At 40.7% G+C, this 22,538-nt stretch overlaps 1 protein-coding gene across 1 annotated transcript in view; it reads right to left on the reverse strand.

Annotated features, from left to right (window-relative positions):
• Window positions 1-22,538, reverse strand: part of LOC108924569 (follistatin-related protein 5-like) — a 95,887-nt gene that overhangs the window by 19,588 nt on the left and 53,761 nt on the right. The window contains exons 7-10 of the mRNA XM_018736056.2: window positions 11,460-11,626; window positions 7,018-7,138; window positions 2,927-3,088; window positions 1,085-1,219 (exon numbers count right to left, since the gene is read on the reverse strand). Of these exons, the coding sequence (XP_018591572.1) occupies window positions 1,085-1,219; window positions 2,927-3,088; window positions 7,018-7,138; window positions 11,460-11,626 (585 nt within the window). The remainder of the gene's footprint in view (window positions 1-1,084; window positions 1,220-2,926; window positions 3,089-7,017; window positions 7,139-11,459; window positions 11,627-22,538) is intronic.

Consider the following 22,538-nt stretch of genomic DNA (forward strand, 5'->3'; position numbering starts at 1 on the left):
TGACTTCCGCCAGCTACTGCTTTGAGCACCTCTAAAGTCAACAGCCCAGCAAGTTACTGCCATGCTATTTATTTTAATGGAAAAGTGTTACTGAACAACAGAGCAGATTATTCCGAGTCACTACCCCTACATGAGCCATTGCTGAGTGTCATTGAGCAATAACAGCCCTGGAAACATTAATATTAATACATTTAATTCGCTGACTCCATTACTCAAACTTTACACATCAACACCGCTTTTAAGGGTAGGGAAGCAATAAATTGATTCAAAAGGTGAGTACAGTGAGCCAACAAAGAAGGGCTTTGCTGCAAGTGTGATGCATGACATGCGGTGCAGTTCACAGATCGCTGGTTATAATGTATAAAACGGTGAGGGCCATCATTGTACTTGTAATGAGAAAATAAGTACTTCGCTGGCATTTGCAAATAGCCTGCTTTTCAGCACCATATTAGACCTCAAATTACCTCCGAGATCTGTGCCGAATACATGTCATCTCAGAAAATTTCATTGCAGGCTGGTCTGAATCAATTAGTGTTTCTTACAACACAAAAGGCGCAGATTTTGAAAGTTGACATTTTTAATTTATAAACTGAATTGTTAAAGTTACGTTTAGTCATATTTTCTCTTATCTGGTGCATCTGAGGACGATAAATAAACGAACATGCACAATACTTTGAATAAAGAGTTCAGTCTTATTTAGACATCTTCATTTTCAATATATCATACCTAGAGGTATGAAAAGGTACTGGACTTTAGCCTAGAAGCAGGTCTTACAATAAACAGGTATGACATAATAGCTTTGAGAGCAAAGACCCCAGTTAGTTACAAATTTAACTCTCACTTTTTTGTATTTGCAGTTTGTTTATGTGATAAGGTGGAAAAAAACTTGTTTCATGAAACAGGTACTGCTATATAATTTTTTTCTAAAGTAGGCACAAAATAAATATAATTAAAAACAGCGTTATATGGATCACATTATGTGAGAACACACTGTGCCCCTGTGCACATGGTGAGAATACCATGTGAAGGAAGTTGAATGCGCATTAGCAAGCCCTGCAGGAGACGCCATATCGTGCATACATACGCGTTTTTCTGGCCGAGTCCTCGACAAACAGCGAAGAGATGTCTTCATCTGCTCCGGCTTCATTTCTGGCAATACAGGTGTATGCACCAGTGTCTTCGTACCGGACGTTGCTGATGTGTACCTCACTTCCGTTTGCTGTGGGAAACCAACAAGAGGAATGTAAGAGCCTTAACTTTGAGGGCCTGGATTCCTATTACTTTACCCTTCAATATCATTACACACCCCGCCTGAATCCATTTGTCCTAAGCAGAGGTCACGGCAAGCCGGTGCCTAACCCAGCAGTACAAGGCACAAGGCTAGAGGGGGAGGAGACATACCCCAGAGAGGACACCAGTCCATCCCAAGGCACCCCAAGCAGGACTCGAACCCCAGACCCACCGGAAAGCAGGACCCAGCTAAGCTCGTTGTGACACCACAGCACCTCCCTTTGACATAATTATAACAGCTAATTCGCACACAGTCTGAAACCACTTGTCCTGAGCAGGGTCGTGGCAAACCGGAGCCTAACCCAGCAACACAGGGTGCAAGGCTGGAGGGGACACACCCAGGATGGGACACCAGTCCGCCACAAGGTACCCCAAGCAGGACTTGAACCCCAGACTCACCAGACAGCATAACCCAGCCAAGCCCGCCACGACACCACGCTCCAATAGTGAATTCCAATTTAAACAAATTAAAAGGCGTCTTACAACACTGGCTATACAAAGCAATGAATATTATTAACTCATCTCCACAACAAAAGAATCTAACACCTACTCAGTTAAATTCAGTTCATTTTCACAGAGTACTCTTCTCACCAGAGTGGCATTGAACAATTTCACAAGGATTGATACGATGCTACAGGGTGTGACACTGGACAGTAACATAAGCATCAGTTACAGTTAACTATACAGTAAGCCAGCTGGCAACTGAGGAGAGGAAAACAAAAAACTCCAAATATTCACTCATTAATGGCAATTTAGTGTCTAATTCACCAAAATTCATCTCTGGACTGTGGGAAAAACCCATATGAACATAGAGAACATACACACTCCTTATAAACGGAACCAAATTCAATCCTAAGTCCAAACCCACAGACCAGGAGATGTGAAGCGCAGAGTTACCTTCTGTGCAACCATGGATGCTTCGTAGCCCTGAATGTGTCCCTATAGTAGTATATTTTCAGCACCTTTGCCAAGGTAATATAATAGGACATAACCTCCCGAGACCAGAACTGGCAACTTTACAGTTAAATGGTAACTTTACGGTTAGAACTACTCGGCCACCTGCTATGCTGAACTCCAGTATCTACGCTCCACATTTCTTCCTCCCGACTGGCACTGTAATCAGAGCCAGCTTTTCTGAGAATAAGCTTGTCATGCTTTGCCTGATTACACAGAAATGTTCACTAATATTTATAGTTTACAGATTAGTAGTTTCTGGCCAAGGCCACTGTTATTTCTGGCTCCGTTTTCTTTCTTTGGAGGGATTTACAGTAAGCCAAATTGCCTCAGACAACTGTGAGTAAAATGTTTACTGTTGTAAGGGGGGAGTAAACCCCTGGGACTGAATTCAGCAGGCAAAAAATAATGTCTCACTCACGCTAGTGATACACCAGATGAGCTGCATGGCGACTGATCTTATAGGGAACTTTTTTGGCATTGACATGATAGCAACTAGGATATGGTTGTGCATAATTGCACTGGCACCCATGACATGCATGTAGGTGATATCTCTAAATATATCTATCATGTTAAACAATCCACATTAAGTAGACGATGAGTTTATCGCCAAAAAATGGCTGAATTTGTGATGTGGGCTTGGAAGAGGTATAGTTAGCTCATGACAGAAGATGCTGGTCACCTTGTAGGGTGAGCTGCTTGGACAGCTTGGTCGCTATGTCCATGCCGTTCTTCAGCCAGGCGAGCTGTGGGCTGGGGATGCCCTCTGCATGGCATCGCAGGCTGGCCGTAACCCCCGGTTCCCTGGCCTGGCTCTCCGGGTGCACCTGGATCACTGGGGGAACTGATCGGTCGGGGAGACAAACGGGAAGGATGAAAATGTCACGTCAAGACCGGCCCTGACGGAGACATTCAGCAGCGGAGCCAGGGGGCTCAGGCAACCTAAGATTTCATCCCGTCATACATGATAAATACTTTATTTTTAATAACAAAAAGAACTAGACAAGAATAATTCCTAAGTAAACCTTCAGACATAGGGAATTCATTGTTTGTCTCGGGACAGGTTGACATTTGCCTATGTGAATACATCCGTCTGAGCAAACACTGAAAATCTGTGGCTGGAAAAAACTCCACGCGCTCTTTAACATCTCAAACACGTGTCCTCTGTAATTTCATAGGTGACGAGCACAGGACAAGTCTGTCTTCTCTCGCATCTCCGCAAAAAGGCATCGGTCCCAAACCGCCTCCTTAGGCTTGTTTTGGCAAAGCGCTTGGTGCGGTCAGGTGAGACGTGCTCTTCGCCGGGGCCCATCTGCTGAACCGCCTCTACTTAACCTGCATGAGGCTGCAGCCTGCGGTGCGCAAGTCTGTCGCACTTTGGAAGAAGCTGATATAAATCTCCCTTGTACATTTAAAGAAAAATAAGAATGTACAAATTAACATGTACCTGTACTGGAAATGTATCTGCTGCTTATAATTTTCCCCAGTGATAATAGCATGCCAAAGCTACGCACACTAAAATGTGTAAATTACCGTAAATTATAATGTTGGGGGGAAAAAAGCAGTTATATTTAAAAACAGAATGCAGAGCAAGGAAAAAAAGCAGAAATGGGTCAAGTGAGAAAATTCTGATGGGAGTTTTGTTATTGTACTCCTTGCCGTCTTAGGCTAATTAGAGCTATCTTGTGATATTCCAGTGGAGCACAGCATTACTAATTTGTTGTTCGCAATAAAAATCCCATGATGAATGCCAAAAGTGCAACGTCACTGTGCTTAATAGGCTTCACGGAAAAGAACATTCAGGCTTATGCAGCAAAATCGTTGTAAATTCTCGTTTTAAGCAATCCACACCTGCGAATTTAAGCCTTCATAAAAGAAATTGAGAGCACTTTCAAAGGAATACATGGAGACTGAAATGCAGTTTGATTTTAGCGAAAATAATCTCAGGTATACTTTGAACATGTGCCTTTCCATCCATTGTGCTTTTTATACATTCTTTTTCTTTTTTTTTGGAAATGTTCTCGGTACAATGAAAGAATTTTCCTGGAATGCCTCCCACCGCATAACGGCCACAACTGTTTATTCAGAACAAAACACTAAGCACTGCAGGGGAATAAAAGCGATGCCTCGCGGGAGAGTCCGGCAATCTTGTACAACACAACGCGTGCGGCTTTTGAAGGTTCTCTCGGAGATCGGACCGTGGTTTTTCGCACGGGCTCGTTCTGACCGAACAGCACCAGGATAATCATTTACTTCAGAACGAAACAAGATTACAGGCAGACGCCCCGAATGCCTCTCTGCCCAGAGCTGTGTCGATGCCCATGCTATGGTTGGGATCTGACAAATCTGGCGAGGGAAAGCAAACTCGTCCAGCCTCGCACGCCATGACCGTCGGTGAGCCCCCCACATCCTAAGCACATCCATTTCTCTCTTCTATAAATGTGAACAGCACAAATTAACTCTGCTCAGCTGCAGTTTAAATGTCTGTTTAGGTCTTTGTCCATTCTCCATTATATCCAAAGACTGAACCAAACAGTTAAACTCACCATTTACCCTGTTTGGCTCAATTTAGATACTCTTCCCAGCTGACTTGAGCAGAAAATAGCATGGAAATTGTTTTTGTAATAAACATGGGTATAAACTGTATGGGGGGTAGGAGATACATCTCCTTAACATTCAGCCTTGGAACAGTTTGAATATATTGAACGATATCTGTAAGATTTACATTCTGATTGTTAATGAAATGGCACACTGTTGCCCTTTCCCTTGGACTTGTCAAGACAACATGTGCACAATTTCTATATTCTGACATCTCATTAGTGCAGTGTCTCTTAGAGAAATACACATGGACAAAACATCTGTTGTCACCCAGAAATCTGAACTTCAGTGTCAGTTCCTTTGCATTGCACAAGTACAGAATTTTAGTGTATTTTTTTCTGTTCTATAATTAATTTAGACAATGCAAAGGTGTTTTTCTTGCAGCTGCAGCATGGTGGTGCAGCAAGTAGTGCTGCTGTCTTACAGCGCCTGGGTGGTGCGAGAGGACGTGGGTTTGACCCCTGCTCAGTCTATGTGGAGTTTGCATGTTCTCCCTCTGTCCGTGTGGGTTTTCTCTGAGTGCTCTGGTTTCCTCCCATAGTCCGAAGACTTGCTGTTCAGGTTCCCCTATAGTGTATGAATGACAGGGAGAGTGTGTTCAACTGATGTATGGATGAGTGACCCAGTGTAAGTAGTGTATCTAGCAATGTAAGTCACTGCAGTGAATAAGGTGTGTGGGCTCATAACACTACATGAAGTTCAGTGGAAGTTGCTTTGGAGAAAAGTGTCTGTTAAACAAATAAATGTAACTGAAAAAAAAGAGAATTATAAATGTGAAGAAAAGCCAATCACCTATTTCACTAGTTTCCTGGAACCCCAATAACCAAGGTCACCAGCCAATCAAGCAATGAAACTGCTGAAGGTTATCTTAAATTAAATTGTCGAGAAACAGCGTGCCAAACATCCATTGCTCCGTGTGTATGTATCTTAAAATTCGATTCTCCTTTAAACTTTGTCAGATGTGAATTATCAAAATGTGGAATGGAGGGAGACAGAATCAAGCCTAACCTGAAATGGACTGAAATATTCCTGAAAGAAGAGTAAGTTCTACTGAGGAACGCAGAAAAGTTTCAGTGTAACATGGAGGATTTCAAAAGTTTTTATATCCAGGATGGAATGTAATCATGTTCGTCCAGAATGTAAGACAGGGTAGTCAAGGGCAATTGTAATGTGTCAGCTGTCAATTGTGAAAAGTGAAGGACATTAGAGGAGCTGTTTAAAGCACAGCCTATTTACGACTTGGCCTATTTAGGAACATCTCTGACTTTGCCTGTTTCTGAAGCACTTCAATCCTGACACTGCCTATTCGGTATGGCCCCAGTACTACTTAAATTAAGAGTATATATGAAATACCCTAACAAGTTTAAATCAACCAATCAATCACAAACTTGCAAGTTAGTATATTAACATTTTGCCAGAGTAGCTCTCTGATGTCCCATGACTAAGGTAACCATATGATCAGTGGGAGGAAACCTGAAAAAATTCTTAATCTTCTGCCACTGAAGTTCCTGACCTACGACTCAGTTCTTCTTCGACCACCGTCGCCGTACCATTCGTAGGCATGGACCCCAGCAGATATTTATATTTTCACGACAAACACTTGTATAGAATGATCACCGGTCCACTACTGCAGCATGGACACTTTGAGTAGGACACTTGACAGTTTTTGCGAAGGTCTGATCAGCCAACAATGACAGCACAAACTTCAAGAAGTGAGTCGATGCTAATTGTGTGTGGTGGGGAATATCACACAAGTTTATGAAATTTTAGCAGGCGTGTTGCTTAGAGAGGATTCCATCTAATGAGGACCCTCATGTGGAAAAGCTATTAAAAAAGAATGCTTTCATTTGATGAGCACAGGTAACACTGACATCTTGTTTATTTTTTTTTCTGACAAGATAGTGTCAGATATAATAGATACCTGTTATAGATATCTTAATTCTGTGACTCGTTTTTGGCAACAAAAAAAAAAAAAATCACATCATAACAAATCTAATTTAAATTAATAAATCTTGACTTTTTGCCTGATTTCAGCTGAGAATAAAAGGGAGTCAAGCGTTACTGTTTCAATTAAAAATTTTCCCTTCACGGTTTGTTCAGAGATTGACTTTTTAATCACAATCTTAGATGAAGACTGAGACAAGATTGCACTTTGAAAGCACTATCTTCCCATACCGTTCACTTGGAGGATAATGGTCTGGAAAAGCTGCTCGTAGCCATCAGAATGGCAGGTGTAGTTGCCCATGTGAGATGTGGTCACCTTGGTTATGTACAGAGATCCATCATCCCCGAAATCCTGGAGGAGAACATGTGACGCCACTTCAGAAAGAACAGCAGAGGCATCGCACAAAAAAAGTGACAAGAAGTGAAAGAAGGAAATTGAAAAAGTGACAAAAAACCAAAGTTCTGTGCAGCCCAGAATGGAAGATACATTTTAATTGCTAAAAAAATATATATATATGTTTAAAGCTGAGACCTATTTTTCTTTTGCATGGAGCAGATGAGATTACAAATCAGTCAAGCTGTGGCTGAAGTATGACTATTGCAGCAGAAGCAGTTGAAGACAAATAGATGGCTTTTATTACGGGCAGATTGTAAGTAAAATCCACATCACTCCCAGCAGGAGATGGAACCATTAGTCTTCTGCAGTAGAAACCATTTTAATTTCCTTCTTGGCGGTGCCATGAGGAATTATTTCCACTGAAAGGTAAAAATCATAAACCACCTCCTCCCTGGCATTTTTCTACATCACCATTTTAAAATATAAAATGAAATGAAATAAATAAATTCTGTTTATTTATTTAGAAACTATTCTTCCCCATGGCAGTGCAATAAAATTTAATCAAGGGAGTAAAATTCTTGCCCACAGCATTGGAATAAAAGTGCTCAGATTTCTGCCATGGCTCAGGTAATGTTCAGGTAATGGCAATTAATTCGGGCTTTAAAGTCGGCTTGCTTTGTCTGCCGCAGCTCACGTGGTTGTATATCCAACTGAGAATATTGAAATTATATAAATGCCTGCGAATACTGATTCCTGCAAGGTGCGCAGTTGTGCTGTGATGTGGCATGCAGTGCTTTTGGTCATGACAAAACAAGCTCCAGAAATTGATAGGGGAAAAATATCAGGTACATTTTCTTATGCATTTCTAATGTGACAGAGGTCTGGAGTTTTCAGGGAAGAACATTTTTTTGATTTGCATTCTTAAAGAACATAATTCAGTTTGGGGTGTCTGGTTTATAGCGGTATTCTGGAATTTCAAAGGTAAAGAAGTAACGTGTCTGATTTTGTCTTTTTCACTGGACTGCCCTTTCATCAGAAAAAAAACTGAGGAGGATCAATGTATATTATTCATAAAAGTGATATCTGCAGTAATAGGCATACCTCTAACAAACAAACATGGTAGAAATGGCCAAGCATATAATGCGCAACACATTCATAATCCACTGGAGGATGCGTTTAAGGCAACGGTGAGAAAAAAAAAAAAAAAAAAGTGATTTGTGGGTGTACATATGCGAGATACAAATATTTACATCTAACGGTACAGAATCAGCACAGGTGAAAAGTGCCTAAAAACCATAAAAGTGATAAAAGCCGTGAAGCTAATTATTTTGCTTGCTTAATGGTCTGAGGAGAATAGTTTTGTTCCTCGCATCAATTAAGAGTATACCATCATTCGTGGAAAGAGGAGTTCTTTATTTTGGCTGTAAAATTCGTTTCATTTGCTTTCAGGACTGATTCTGAATAGTTGGAGACAAATAAGAGCAGAGCGTGAGCGTGAGGCCCAATTACATTTTCAATGCTCTGTCTCTAAGAGGTTTTCTTTATGGCCCCTGCACTTGTTTACTTTCAGCACCTTGTACTCGCAGGGGTTTAATGGCTATTCCGTGGCCTGTTCACAAAAAGCAGTAAAATCTTAGAGGAGCGGTGCTTCTCGAACCCCACTCCGACACGCTGATGTATGTGCGCAGTGTTTTTGTTCCACCTCTACAATTAAGGGCGTGATTGATTCAATCAGCTGCCAAACTCGAGCTATTCACCCTATAAAGGGTGGTACCTGCTTAGAGATGTTCAAAACCCACACATATAGCAACGCGCCAGGAAAAGATTAGAGAACCGCGGTGCACTAGAACATTCCGGAAGGGAGCAAACACCTTCATGGTGCGAGCCCGTGTGAGGGTTATGCAGTAACCCACAGCCCGGTGTGTTGAAAGCTGCAGTGTCACCGGCTATATGAAAGATTAATGGTAAAATAAATATTACAGGGCAGAGGTACAGCCAGTGCAGACTTCTGCCACTATCACCTGACAGGCCAAGTTGTGAGGAGCATGACACACACACCAGAGTGACAGGAGCAGGGCTGTTTATCGAGGACCTGCTATCTAGGCATTAAGCCGGCGTGGGGGTCCATTCAACGCTCCGAACTTCCATTTTCTGTACTCTCAAAATGATGGCTACAAGTAACACGTGCTACGTGCTGCCTTGGGTGACTTTGCACAGGACGTACTGTGTACTGTTGTCCCAATGCAAAGCGCTTTATTGCGATGCCTCATTAGCGTTACGGCTTTTAAAACTTAAATGATGGCAACAGGTTACAGATTCCAGCACATGTACCTACCTCTGGAGGGATCTGCAAAAAACAGACAGCAGTAACAGTTTAAAGGACTAAGTCACGGCAGCAGCAGAAATGATTTATATACAGTATATATATATATATATATATATACACATATGTGTGTGTGTGTGTGTGTGTAAAATATAAATAAAATAAGCACTTCATAGAGAAATGGCCTGCAGGCAGTGAATATCTGGGCACATGAAAGTGATATACAATATATTTGTTAGTGTCGGATACATATCAAAAAGGGTTATATGAAGACAGACTGCCCAGATAACAAATGGAATTTTCTACTGTATGAGACTGAAAAGAAATGGAAATAGACAGCTGGAAACAGCAGGGAGCAAAAGCAGTGCTGCATACAACTTTACTCGAACATTTTATGCATGATCACTCCTTAAATATACTGCTCATCATGCTGCTAAATTCATCTCTTTCACATAATGACAACATAAAAAATTAGTGCCTCTTGAAAAGGCACCGATTCAAGAGGCCTACGGTGCGCATGCTGACTCGTCTGAACTGCTGCAGGTTATTCGTGTGTCGCTGTTTATGAATTATGCTTCTCGCAATGCATTAAAATTAGAAGACACTACAAACAAGTGGAAGAACACATTCGGTACAACCGAAATCATTACAGCCACACTAACGTAATGCTTCTTTCAAAATATGTCAAAAAAGCAAGTCTTAAAATTACTGAAAAGCACTCGAATATAAAATGACATTATAAACGACAATAAAAGCAGAAGTTTAACTTGAAAAAAAAAATCTGGTTTCCATGAACATTCAGTGGAGCGTAACCGGAAAACAACTCGAAAACATTCAACGGCCCCGGGAGAAATTGAAAGAAGATGTATTTTCCCCATTCTGTCATTCGGGGTGTGTGTTCCTTCTCATTCAGGGTGTGTATTCCCAGTATAAAACAGATTTCACAGAGCACAGAAGTATGAGTAAAAGGTGCTCTTTGAATTGAAGCCCCACTGACTATTCCAATTATTAATGTTTGGTACAGGCACTAATCATCAGAACATTAAGTAACACAATCATCGATCGATTGATTGCTTCTGCTTTCAAATGACACGGTACACGTTCATATAAACACTCTGTACATAACGGCCGCTTGAGTGTCCAGACAACAAATTTTGTGTGCATTTTATTAAATTAGTTTAATTGATACTTATACCAAGTTAGACTAGTTTATTAGTTTATCCGCTGGCTATACCATTTGAGGGATTCAGAGTAAGTACCTTAATCAATGATACTACTGCAGGTGAAGCAAGTGGGGCTTGAACCTGCAACCTTAGCAAATTTAAACTGCTACGCAATTAGCTGCTTCTGCATTCATTGTGAAGACGATAATTCTAGACTGACTGTTTAAGGGTTTTCACGAATGGATTGGGACAGGGAATATGATTATTGTTTTCCATATTGTTTTTTCATCATTTCCGCATGATTTGATTCTGGTGTCCAAAAAAAACATGATGAAAACATCAAATTTTTAATGTGTCTGACATCTGTAATACCTAGATAAGATGACGTTTTGGAATTACAAGAAAGAATAGTGGTTTGAGCTGTTGCCCTGCATTCAAAGGTCCTGGGTTTGAATCCCATCTTCTGCTGTAGCACACTTGGTCAAGGTACTCACCAGTTAAAATTTACCCAGCTGTATAAGTAGGTTAATCACGGGAAGTTATTTTGGAGAAAAGTATCAACCAAATGAACAGACACCAAAAATTACTTAAAATCCTAGGAAATTAAAACAGAAAAATGTAATAATAATAATAATAATAATAATAATAATAATAATAACTATTCACACTGGCCAAACATTGGGCAACCACAAATAAACTGACTTTATGTATGCAGTTATATTTATACCATTGAAATGTTTTCCTTTCAAGACTGTGAGAAAATATAAAAAGGACAACATCGATATTTTATTCCAAAATCTGAACATTTTCCTCTTTGTGGAGAGTTCCAGGGCCTCCCTTCAGTACTCACATTGATGTCTTCCAGGCCCAGTGTGTTTAACACTTGGTTGTGGCGTTTCCATACTACTGGGGGCCTTGGGTTCCCAACGATGGCACAGGTGAGCACCATGCTCTGGCCAACAGTGGCTGTGGTGATGCTCACCTTCTGGGCCTCAGGCAGGCTCAGCTGAAGCACATCTGCAAAAGAACACATTAAAAGATCATGATGATGATGATGATGATGATCATGATGGTTACGATAATCAGAAAACAGCTGCAGAAAACCTTATAAAATCACTATGAAAATCCAACCAAGTAGAAAAACCGAAACACCTTTTTTATATATAGTCCTTTTTTTTTAGATTTTAAAAATATGTTTAGCTGACTCTTTTCTCCAAAGGAACTTACAATGTTAACCTACCTACAATGGCTTTCCCATTCATACAGCTGCATGATGCTACTGGAGTAATTTCAGGGTAAGTACATTGTTCAAGAGTACTATAGCAGGAGGTGTGACTCAAACCAGTGACTTTTGGGTTCAAAGGCAGCAGCTCTAACCGCTACACTACCACTGTGTACTGGACTGTACTGTAACCTTCACCAGTGACTTTTTCCTAAAAATAAAGAGTAATTAATTTTTTTTTTTTTTTTTTGGAAATGTGTAAAACTGAGTTGTTATGTTATTATAAGTAAATATGGTGATGAGGACAAATGTGACCGAACAAGTGTGTGGACTGAGATGAATGTACAGTATCATATTCCCTTGCATTGTACCGTTGAGCTCAGATTCCATCATTTGATCATGTACCACTTTTATTGTTGGGAAATATAAATTACAACTGTTTGAACAGTAACTGTCCACAGAGATATGTTTTTTGATTCCTAGATTCTTTAGTTAAACACTGAACGCTACTACATATTTTGGAAATGTATTTATGTAAATCAGAACCTAAAATGATGGAAGAGAAATCTTCAGAGGCACTGAAACGTGGAAGTGCGGCGACACCAAAGGAAGGCCACTAAATGAGAGCACAACATTCTATGGGTTTGTTGCTTCTCAAGTTGGAGAAATAACAAACACAATCCTCTCCCGTAACTAATCGTTAGAGAGTTACAAATAATCCGACAAAAGAACAATAACGGAACAAGGACACAAAGGACACCTCTTCTGATGGCGAGGTGGTGAGCGAAAGACAACAAATCCCGCAAAAACTTTCATTAGAGTTGTGCCGTTGCTCAACTGTCATTACGTAAGTGGACATGTGGGGTCGTGTTGCTTCTCCCGGGTAATGAGGGCCGGTCTACACTTCAAGCAAAAGGAACGTCTAACTCAATTTGTTCTGCTCCTGGAGGCGTGAAATCCCAAGCTTAATGAAAGCCTGGCTCTGAACGGTAGCATTCACCAAGTGGCAGCGAAACTAAAGTTGCTGGAATGGGAAACCGGGCAGCACCATTTCGTAAAGTAATGCTCATTATTGGCATTCCCTCCCCCAAAACTTGTACAGCTCACACTTCCCACCTTACATACTCTCCCTCTGAGGAAACTCGTAGATAGTATTGTCATCCTGCATCATACACCTCTTAATATTGCCACCCCTGGGAGCGCAAACGCAGCCGATACCATCTCACCTAACAGCACAGCTCACTGGGCCTTCTCTACCGCATGCTTCATTATCTTCTTCCAGAACCATCCAATTAAAACCCATCTCCCTTAATGGATTTGGAATTGCTCTGGGCTGCATTTGCGGCTCAGACTGAAATTGCATATTGCATTTTCCCATAATTTACAATGCAAACAGGCAGCATCAGGAGAGCCAAGGAAGACTTCAAACTTTTGCCGACCAGCTGGCGCCGTTCCAAACCATGGCTCCCAATTTATAAGCTGCAAACTAATGGCAGCGGCTTTTTTGTTCTTATTTGTCACAGGGTCCTTGGTCCAGTCTCAAGGGGAATCTGCCTTCAACACGGACTTTGGTGGAGCGGTGATTAATGTCAGGGTCAGAACTTTGATTTACTCTGTTCGGTACCCATAATTGAATAGAAGCCTAAGGCTTCAGTGGAGAATATAAATCAACAACAATAACAGGAAACATTTTGACTGGAAGAGAAAAAAGTGAAATGTGAGGAGTTGTGTGACATTATGCAGTTCGTGGTTTCGTGCACGATCACTTGCACAAAAAAAGGGAAAAAATTCTGAAAACTAACCAAGAGACTTTTTGAGAAAGTCTGTATTACCGGTTTTTCACCAAAATTCAGGTTGAATATATGTTGCAATAATAGGCACTTATCCCTTCTACATAATAATTACAGTCAGGCAAGCTGTGACATCGGTTAGTAATGCAGAGTTTGCTTCCGAATCATTTTATCTTTCCATTAGACAGAACACGGAAATAGAATTAGTCTCTTTTTGTCAATTGCTTTTCATTTCAGTTTCTTTCACTTGAGTCATTTTCAATTTTCATGCCAATGACAGTCATTGCCTGCAAATGTAATACTTGCATTTACACCTGTCAAAAGTCGTTTTAAACCTCTGAAAAGGCATCAAAGACAGAATTATAGAAGGATTACCTCTTCTGAACTTTAAAATACACTCCTTTGTCATTGCAAATATATTCAGAAGGAAAGAACGCATTTTTATCACGCTTTAACTCTTTTTACAAAACAAGTTATTGTGAGAAAACATCACCTTAACAAAAGACTGAAGAATCGTACTGAGTGAAGCAATTATTTTTCAGATCTACACCTTCAGTTTTCTTCATAGTAGGGGGACCAGATTGTGTAATAGCTAGAGGAATGGGCTTGCAATTGAAGGACTTGGGTTTGAATCCCAGCTTTCACTGTTGCACCCTTGATCAAGGTACTCGCCCTTAGCTGATCCAGTAAAAATTACCAGCTAAACAAATGAATGAATCATTGCAAGTAGCTTAGTATAGAAACCAACAGTTTTAAGTCGCTTTGGAGGAAAGTATCAGCTAAAACAAATAAATAGTACTGCAGCTTTAGCACAATAGTTTCTGTCGTGTACAGTATGTAAGACCATTGCTTTCAACAGCATGCTCGGTTTTATAGTTATTTACTTGCAATCCTAAGTGGCAAATATAGAATAAAGTTCCACTCTCCTTTGGAAGATGCATCAATTTGTTTCTGTAATAAAAGCCTTCCTCTCAGTCAGATACAGCCGCAGAGGGATTATGTCCGTGTCGCTCCCAAACTTTGTATCTCCAGATATCTATAATCAATGTTACTCTCAACAAGCCAACACATTCCTCCAGAACAAAGAGTGTGATTGTTTAAAAGGTTTTGGCAAAAAGCAAAAGCAAGTGGAACAGAAAATGGAAAAGCTGTCTGTTTGCGATTGCAGGATAAATATCTTGTGATTTCTCTGTTCTGACTCAGGGTAATGTGGAGGAAAAAAAAAGAAAAAACAGCGGGCGGCACACTGCAGACGGCAACATATTGCTGCAGTGACACCGCTACATATTTCATAAATGTGACTAATCAGTGACAAAGTCAACTAATTTATTTTGCTCGGTAGATTGTACTTCCTGCAATACTATGGTTCGCATACTACTGTGGCGGTGAACAGTCAAACGAAACATGTTAACGAGACCATTTTTAATATAGTTATTCATTCACCTCATTCCTTCTCTCAAAAGTGACTTCCAATGTTACGTTTGTATACTGAGCTACTTACGGTTATTTGCACACTTATACAGCTAGGTAATTTTTACTAAAGCTATTCAAGGTACTCTAAGTATCTTGATCTCCACATTAGGAGATAGATTCGAACCCTGCATTTTTAATTTCAAGGTAATGGCTCTAATTTCTGCGCTACCTGCTGGCCCCGTTTTCTACAAAGCGAACCAATAATCGGTTTATTAGTTCATTTAGCTTTATCTGTATTTTTCCAGTGTTTCTGTAATAAAAACGATATGCCTGGCTAGGCAAGTTAAACTTGGCCATATCGCCACCTCCTTGCAAAATCAAGGTCTCTTTGAGGATTTTGCAGGGGGATTACGTGCACAATAAAAGGCGTGAATGAGTTCAACGGTAACTGCGTGGCGCTGGAGACACTGCCTAATTTTCTCGAGTTCCATGTTAGCATCCGAGGGGCTCAGCGCACAGAAAATTACATAACATGGCCCATATTGGTGTTTTCTACTAATAAGTGCTCTGAGGCTGAATGCTATTTTAATGAAAATGTGTAAATACGTCAACGACTGAAATTAGTTGGCGTTGCTTAATGAGAGCATTTTGGAGAAACAAATGTGATCGCCTTACAATAAACCAGAGGCCACCGGCCTTGTATCGTACTAGAACCATGCACATATTCATAATTTAGCCTCTGGCAGCACCTTTAAAACCAGCTTTTTGGTCTCCTTTCAGAGCTTAACTTCTCACTCACCCCAACTTTAGCGGCACAAGAAAAGCAAAAGTAATTTAACTGCCTTAACACAAAACTAATATATAATTTACACCTGTGCCTTATTCAGAAACTTTCAGCCCTCGGTAAGAATCCTTTCTTGTCACTGGAGGCCGCAAGCAGCAAGCCTTCTGCGAAGTTAACCACCTTTTTTCATCGGCAATTGGTTCATCGTAAACCCTCAGTACTGGAGAGCGAGCGGGCGAGCGAGTAAGTATTGACTGAACAATGCAATATTCTACACACAGCGATCATGACAAGTCACATTCTTTGCCCCATACAATCTGTCAAAATTACCCACTGCAACATGGTTAGCATGGCTGCTCGCTAACTGTCGGCGACCTAATGCCATTTCATCTTGGCCAAAAGAAAGATTTCATTTAAATTTCTGGAGCGTGATCGTACTTTCTGAGCAACAATTACCCGCAATAGTATGTGCAAATTCAGTGCGGTGAATATCTCAAATAAGACAATTTAATTAATCAATGACAATTTAATTACACCCATCACTCACACAAGACGTGTTGCTTAGTGCTGGTTTAAGCAAATGGAATCTTTCTGTGTGGGCGCCATAAATTACCCATGCTAATTAAACCCTTATCATTCATATTCATTATTTTGAACGTTGTTGTGCCTTTACTTTAAACCAAATTAGCATATATTAAACAAGTTCTGGCTCACTGCAGCGGTCCCATGATTCCATGTACTCCTCAGCCAAGGGCAGCTGGCTCTGTGGAGTGCAGCCAACAGATTGTACTTCCTGCTGTACCCTCTTTGCTTTGCACTGGATCACAGATCAGATAGCATCCCCAGCTACATGCACAGGGGACAAGGGAACATCGGGGGGCGGTGGTTTACTCCAGGGCTTTGCACGTGGACCTAGGACACAGTGGGTGACAGCAGCTGCTCATGCAGTGACCTTCGATCCCCACCAGTTGGAACTGGCACTCTTGAAAGGAGCTCTCGAGGGGCTCAGCTGGTTAAGGCACATTGCCTGTGGACATACTGGGCAACACAGCTGAGGCTGCTGCTCAATTCTGGGCTATCTCACCATTTGAGATTCGGATTCCTATGGTTAGCAGTAGCTAAAACTGGCTTTGACCACTGGGGAGATGGGAAAAATTTACTGAGATCCAGAATCTGGCACCTGTCCCTTAGATGCTTGCTGCATGCGGTCGCAAGCCTTCCCATGAGCGGATGTGGGTATGCAAGGGGTGCATTAGTCCTCCGCTCAGTGTCTGGACGTGGTGACTCAGGAAGAGGATTCTTATGCCAAGGGTGAGAAATACTTCACTGGAAATGGCCAAATTGGGAGTACACTGCAGAAAAAGCAAAATAATAACACTTGAATCCTCTAACTGGTGAGCGGAGGAAAACTTGCAATAAGCCTATTACAGCTGCGTTTTTACCTAAATATAGGGGTGTTAGCTTTGATTCACCTTTCATCAGGGACTGCTAAATTGGCACAATTTGGCTACACATATGAAACAAAAATTTGTCAACAAAAGGAAAGTCATTGCACGAATAGAAAGTTCAAATATGAGCCACCCCTGGGAGCAAAAATGTACACCACTGTGAAAAAGTATTTTACCCATCCTGATTTCCTCTGTTCTTGCATTTTCTTTCCATACTGAATGTTTTCAGGTCTTTCACCAAAATTTAATGTTCGATAAATGGCACCAGAGAGAACAAATAACACATATTTTAAAAATGATTTAATTTCCTTTTTACACAGCAACGTGAAGAACTGATACTGAATTATAAGAAGTGTTTGGGGCAGTCATTGCAAGTGTAAGGGAGCAAATACTTTTTCCATCCAGTGATAGTTGATTTTTGATAACTTTGTTATCATAAATGAAATGGATTTTTTTTTTTTTTTTTTTTTTTGAATTTAGGGTTATTTGTGGTGGCGCAGTGGGTTGGACCAGGTGCTGCTCTGTGGTGGGTCTGGGGTTCAAGTCCTGCTTGGGGCGCCTTGCGACGGACTGGCGTCTCATCCTGGGTGTGTCCCCTCCCCCTACAGCCTTTTGCCCTGTGTTGCCGGGTTAGGCTCCGGCTCACCACAACACTGTATGGGACAAGCGGTTCAGACTGTGTGTGTATGGGTTATTTGTTCACTCAGGTGTTTGCTTTCTAATATTACATTTTGCTTGAAGACCTTAAACGATTAGCATAAAATATGCAATAATAAAGGAAATACTTTTTCACTGCAATGTATGCATTAATTTGTCCCATAAAGCTTCATGCCATTACACACTGGATTTACTAAAATTGTAGCAAAGGAAGAAAAAGAACTATTTATTTTTCAAAAAAATTAATATTGCACTTTGCTACTTTTCTGAGGACCTTGGATACAAAATACAGCATCTGCTATGAATAAAGACATTTTAATACATCCCAGTCTTTTATGTCACGTCATAAACTCTACACATTCTTTGAGAACAATGATGAACTGACTTCCTCAATATGGCAACATCTATTCAGCTCGGAATGTGTTAAGAAACATTTTATTATCTTTTAAACATTACAAATGATAAGTGGCCTGCATTCCCATAGTGCAACAGTCATCTGTTACTTGTAGTCACCATGGGGTACTTAATGCATGACGTGCAAAATTCATATTACCTGTACCTGGGTTGCATCAACAGAAGACCATTACACTTGAAAATCAACTTGTATGTCACTACAGGCGCACCACAGCGTATAATCTATGAATAATCTTCCACGCCAAATTAGAACAGGTTAAATGGGTGCCTTGCTGAGAAGATTATTTTACATAATCCCCTGCCATCCACATCATATAACATCATTATAAACAGTGAGAGGAGGACAGCAAACTACAATCAAATCCTAAGAGGAATACGAAAAAAAAAAAACATTTTCAATAGAAAGGATTTAGAGAAATGCATGAATTCTACAGTTATAGCCAAAGCTGCTGCAATGTGAAGCACGTAATAAATTGTGTGGACTAATGCAGTCTAATAGATACATATTTTTGAGTTGTAAAACACAATAGGCTTTGTATCTTCCATAAAGTGAAGATTCAGTCATGCACAATCTTTTCAACCTTTTCTTTGTGTGTTTTGTTCTGCTGGTGACAGTGATCTTCCTGCAGGACATTGTTTGGCTGTCCTTTCTTCCACTTCTCCTTTGGGACTAGGCCTGGATTCTGCTCAGACGCCGCCAGATAATTTTGAGAATGACTGTTAACGCCGTGAGCAGCCAATCAAACTCCATTTCTTTACAAATTAATTTCTCTCCTCTACAGCCCTGTTGGGTCTTCAGATGTGAGACCAGCTCCCCTGTTACCAGTTCTCCCAGGCCAGGAGGCTTGCGAGGATCAAGTGGAAGTGTCTGCAGATGCAAGTCTGGAGCTCCCTGGCTATGGTCTGCACTGCCCTCCGGGTGTCTGCCCCATGGCAGCAAACAGACTGGATGCTTGACTTAATGGATCTTCGTGGATTTCCTTAGAGCTCCCTCAGACTCCAGCTGCTATCCAACAGAAGGCAGGCTGTTTTCCCTTTCAGCAGGCTGCTTCCTGCTTTTAAGCTGCCCAGCATAACTGCCTCAGCTGGATAAATAAATAATGGCAAGAAAATTCTCTCATTTATATTTCTTCTCTCGATTTGTTCTGAATAGAGCAATGATTTTCTTATGCCACCTGTTCCCCTGCTGATAAACGCCTACCGAGCCTTGCGTGAGAGCTAGAGTTGAACTCCTGAAGAAAAGCCCAGGGGTGCCTTTTTCCTGGTGAGACCAATACAGGCCTGTCAGTCCAACTGACACTCTCATTCTGACTATGTCTGCCTGGTTTCACACAGCAAGGTAGCATTTTGTAGGAGCAGTTCAGCCATCATTTGCCAACTTTTCTTTCATTAAGCAGAGTTCTTCAGGGATCAGAATCCTTGGCATCTTATAGCAATGAGAAAATGCGTCGTGACCTGTGTTCAATGACATGCTTCACCATCTTAAGCGCACAACAAGGAATAAGCTCTCCCTGTGAAGTCCTACAGATTTCCGACTTCTGTGGATATTAAAAAATGCTCCACACTATATAGAGTTTCATTGGGTCAGGACCTTGGGATAGAGGTGTACTTGCTCCTGTCTAAAGTGATGATGGATGTTTGATAAAGTCTACTTTTCTCTTTTGTTGGGGTCCTGAGAGAGAGTTCACCTAGTCTTCATCTCATGTCTGCATGCGATTAAGGACTCTAGAGATACAGGACAAGAGCTCAGCTGAATAATAGGTTTTTTGACATGCAAAGCCCTGTCAAGGCCTATCACTGTGTTACAAAAACTCCTGCAGAATTTCATGAAAATTGACTGGTGCAATACTCAAACAACTCTTCCACACATGAAATAAAATAAAAAAAAAAAAAAAACAAGCAAGCAAATGAAGCATGGACAAGAACAGAACTTATATAACTGCAAAAAAAGGGGTCTGGTTTTGGGGTGGTTCTAGTGAACTACTGCTGATGTTAAACCATATTGAAAACAAACAGCATCATGTGGAGATTTTGCTGAAAATTTTAATAATGCGCTTGTACAAAGCAAGGTAATTCTGTTATTACTGGTTTTCTTTCCACTGCTGTTTTGTATTCTTCCTGTTAAGACATTTCAAGAACAAATACAAAAGCATGGAGCAGCGAGATCACTGTAGAGAGTTCTCCCAGACAAGTCTTAGAGCATTGCGTGATCGCTCTTGTTTTCCTTTTCACACCACCAAAAAACGAAAAGGAGTTTGATTCGCCACAGAGGAGGAACCCTCGAAGGAGCGCGCAATACGATATCTTCAGACAAGTCACTGTTTCCTGTATGACAAGACAAGCCTGGAGTAGTTTGTACTCAGAGGACTGGAGAGAGGACAGAGCACTGGGGAGCTACTGGTTACTGCCATTTACTGCCGAAATGTTTTACAAGCGGAAGGTTTTCATAATTAAAAGTGGACTTCATCAATTAACTTTTAAAGATTTGCCAGCCCAGCCTAAATGTCAAGATACTGAGTAGATTTCAAATGTCACTGTGCCACTAGGGATGATGAACCAAGAGCCAGAACTAAAGCAGGCAACAGGAAATTAGTGGGGTTTAATGCATGCTTATGATGTGTGCTTGACTGCCTAATTATGGGCTATAAAACAAAAATCTTCATATTCTTTGGGTTTTACAGTACAGGTCAATTTAAATTTCTACTTAAACCTGGGATAATTGTAGGCGACAGACAGGACACACAGCTCATTGGATTACACTTTCCAGTGCTTAATTCGAACTGCATACTGTACTGAAAAACCCAGTGACACATTTATCAACTACATTAATCCCAAGCTTTTGGCTTTCATTTGAATGTCTGTTTAATCAGCAGAATTTTCTGAGTGGTATTATAACAAGTCTGGCAGTACGACAGCTGTTAAGAAAATAACCATGAAAAGACAGATTTTAAACAATGGTCCCCGCTTGCAACTCGCTCTCGAAACACATCTCATCGTACAGCGAAAGGAAAACAAGCTAACAACATTATCCCAGAAAATTTGAATGTTTGTCATCCCTTGGATATTATGCACACAAAGGAAAGAGCTTTCAGTCTGTCAAATGGAAAATGCTTCAAAATTAATTGAAATGTCAACCCTTGTTGCAAGGTATTCATAAACTTATGATTTCACTGCAAATATTTCAGGAATTTGTATTTTAATTCGCTTCCATTCATACCTTCAAAAATAACCCCACTGATCAAAAATCAGGGCCCTAATCTTTTACATGCTCCTCAAGGCACTTTTTACAAATCATTGCACAGGCTCTACAGCGCAAAGTTTTCACACAAGTTAATTTTTTTCCTAAGAACTTAATTTAAGAGTTAGGATCAATGGAATGAGCAGCATTTTTGAAGTGAGGAAGAGAAAAATAGTACTTATTGAGGCTTACCCTAAGCTGGCGGCCTGCTGGAGCAAGCAGCCTTTGTACCTCATTTACACATCAGCAGTTAGCAAAGTCCAAATTCGTTTACTTAAAGTTACTGTGCCTGCTTTCAGAAATATATACTCTAAGATTATATACTAAAACAAGAAATGTATTATAAACTACAGAATTTTTACACAAAAGCATAGCAAATAACATTTCACATTTATGCTGTGCTGGCTCCAGTGTTTGTCAGATGTGGAGGTTACGATTAGCTAGCTAGCTTGCTAGCAGAGCAAATGGAAATAAAGCTACGCATAGATTTCTCCTCCTTGAACAGAGACAGCCACCTTCCAGTTGTAAAATGGGAAATGCTGACTTTGTAAAGGCCTACTTGTGTCAGCTAACATTAGCTTGCTAATACCATTTAGTCAAGTCTAACTTATGCCATCCTGCCAGGGATGAGGAGCTGCTAAAGGCACTGCTATCAATCACATCTTATCTTCGCCGTCTGTTCTTCTCGCTCTAGCATTTGATAGTGTTCACTGCCTGGACAACAGCATAATGTTATTTAAATATCTTTTTTTTTTCCAGGGCTTCAGCATCTAAAAAAGGGTGAACTTCGGCCATTCCTGACATTTGGAAACTATGTCTGCTACTACCGACAGCACAGTAAAACATGCTATGATTTTTCAGTTATTTTAACTCTACCCAGTTCTCAGTCATGAACTAAACATCATTTAATTCATTATTTCTAATGAACCAATCCTTTCTGATCTTAGCATCCTTCTAGTTTTC

The sequence above is a fragment of the Scleropages formosus genome, chromosome 16 (assembly GCF_900964775.1).
Source record: "Scleropages formosus chromosome 16, fSclFor1.1, whole genome shotgun sequence".
NCBI classification, from domain to species: Eukaryota; Metazoa; Chordata; class Actinopteri; order Osteoglossiformes; family Osteoglossidae; genus Scleropages; species Scleropages formosus.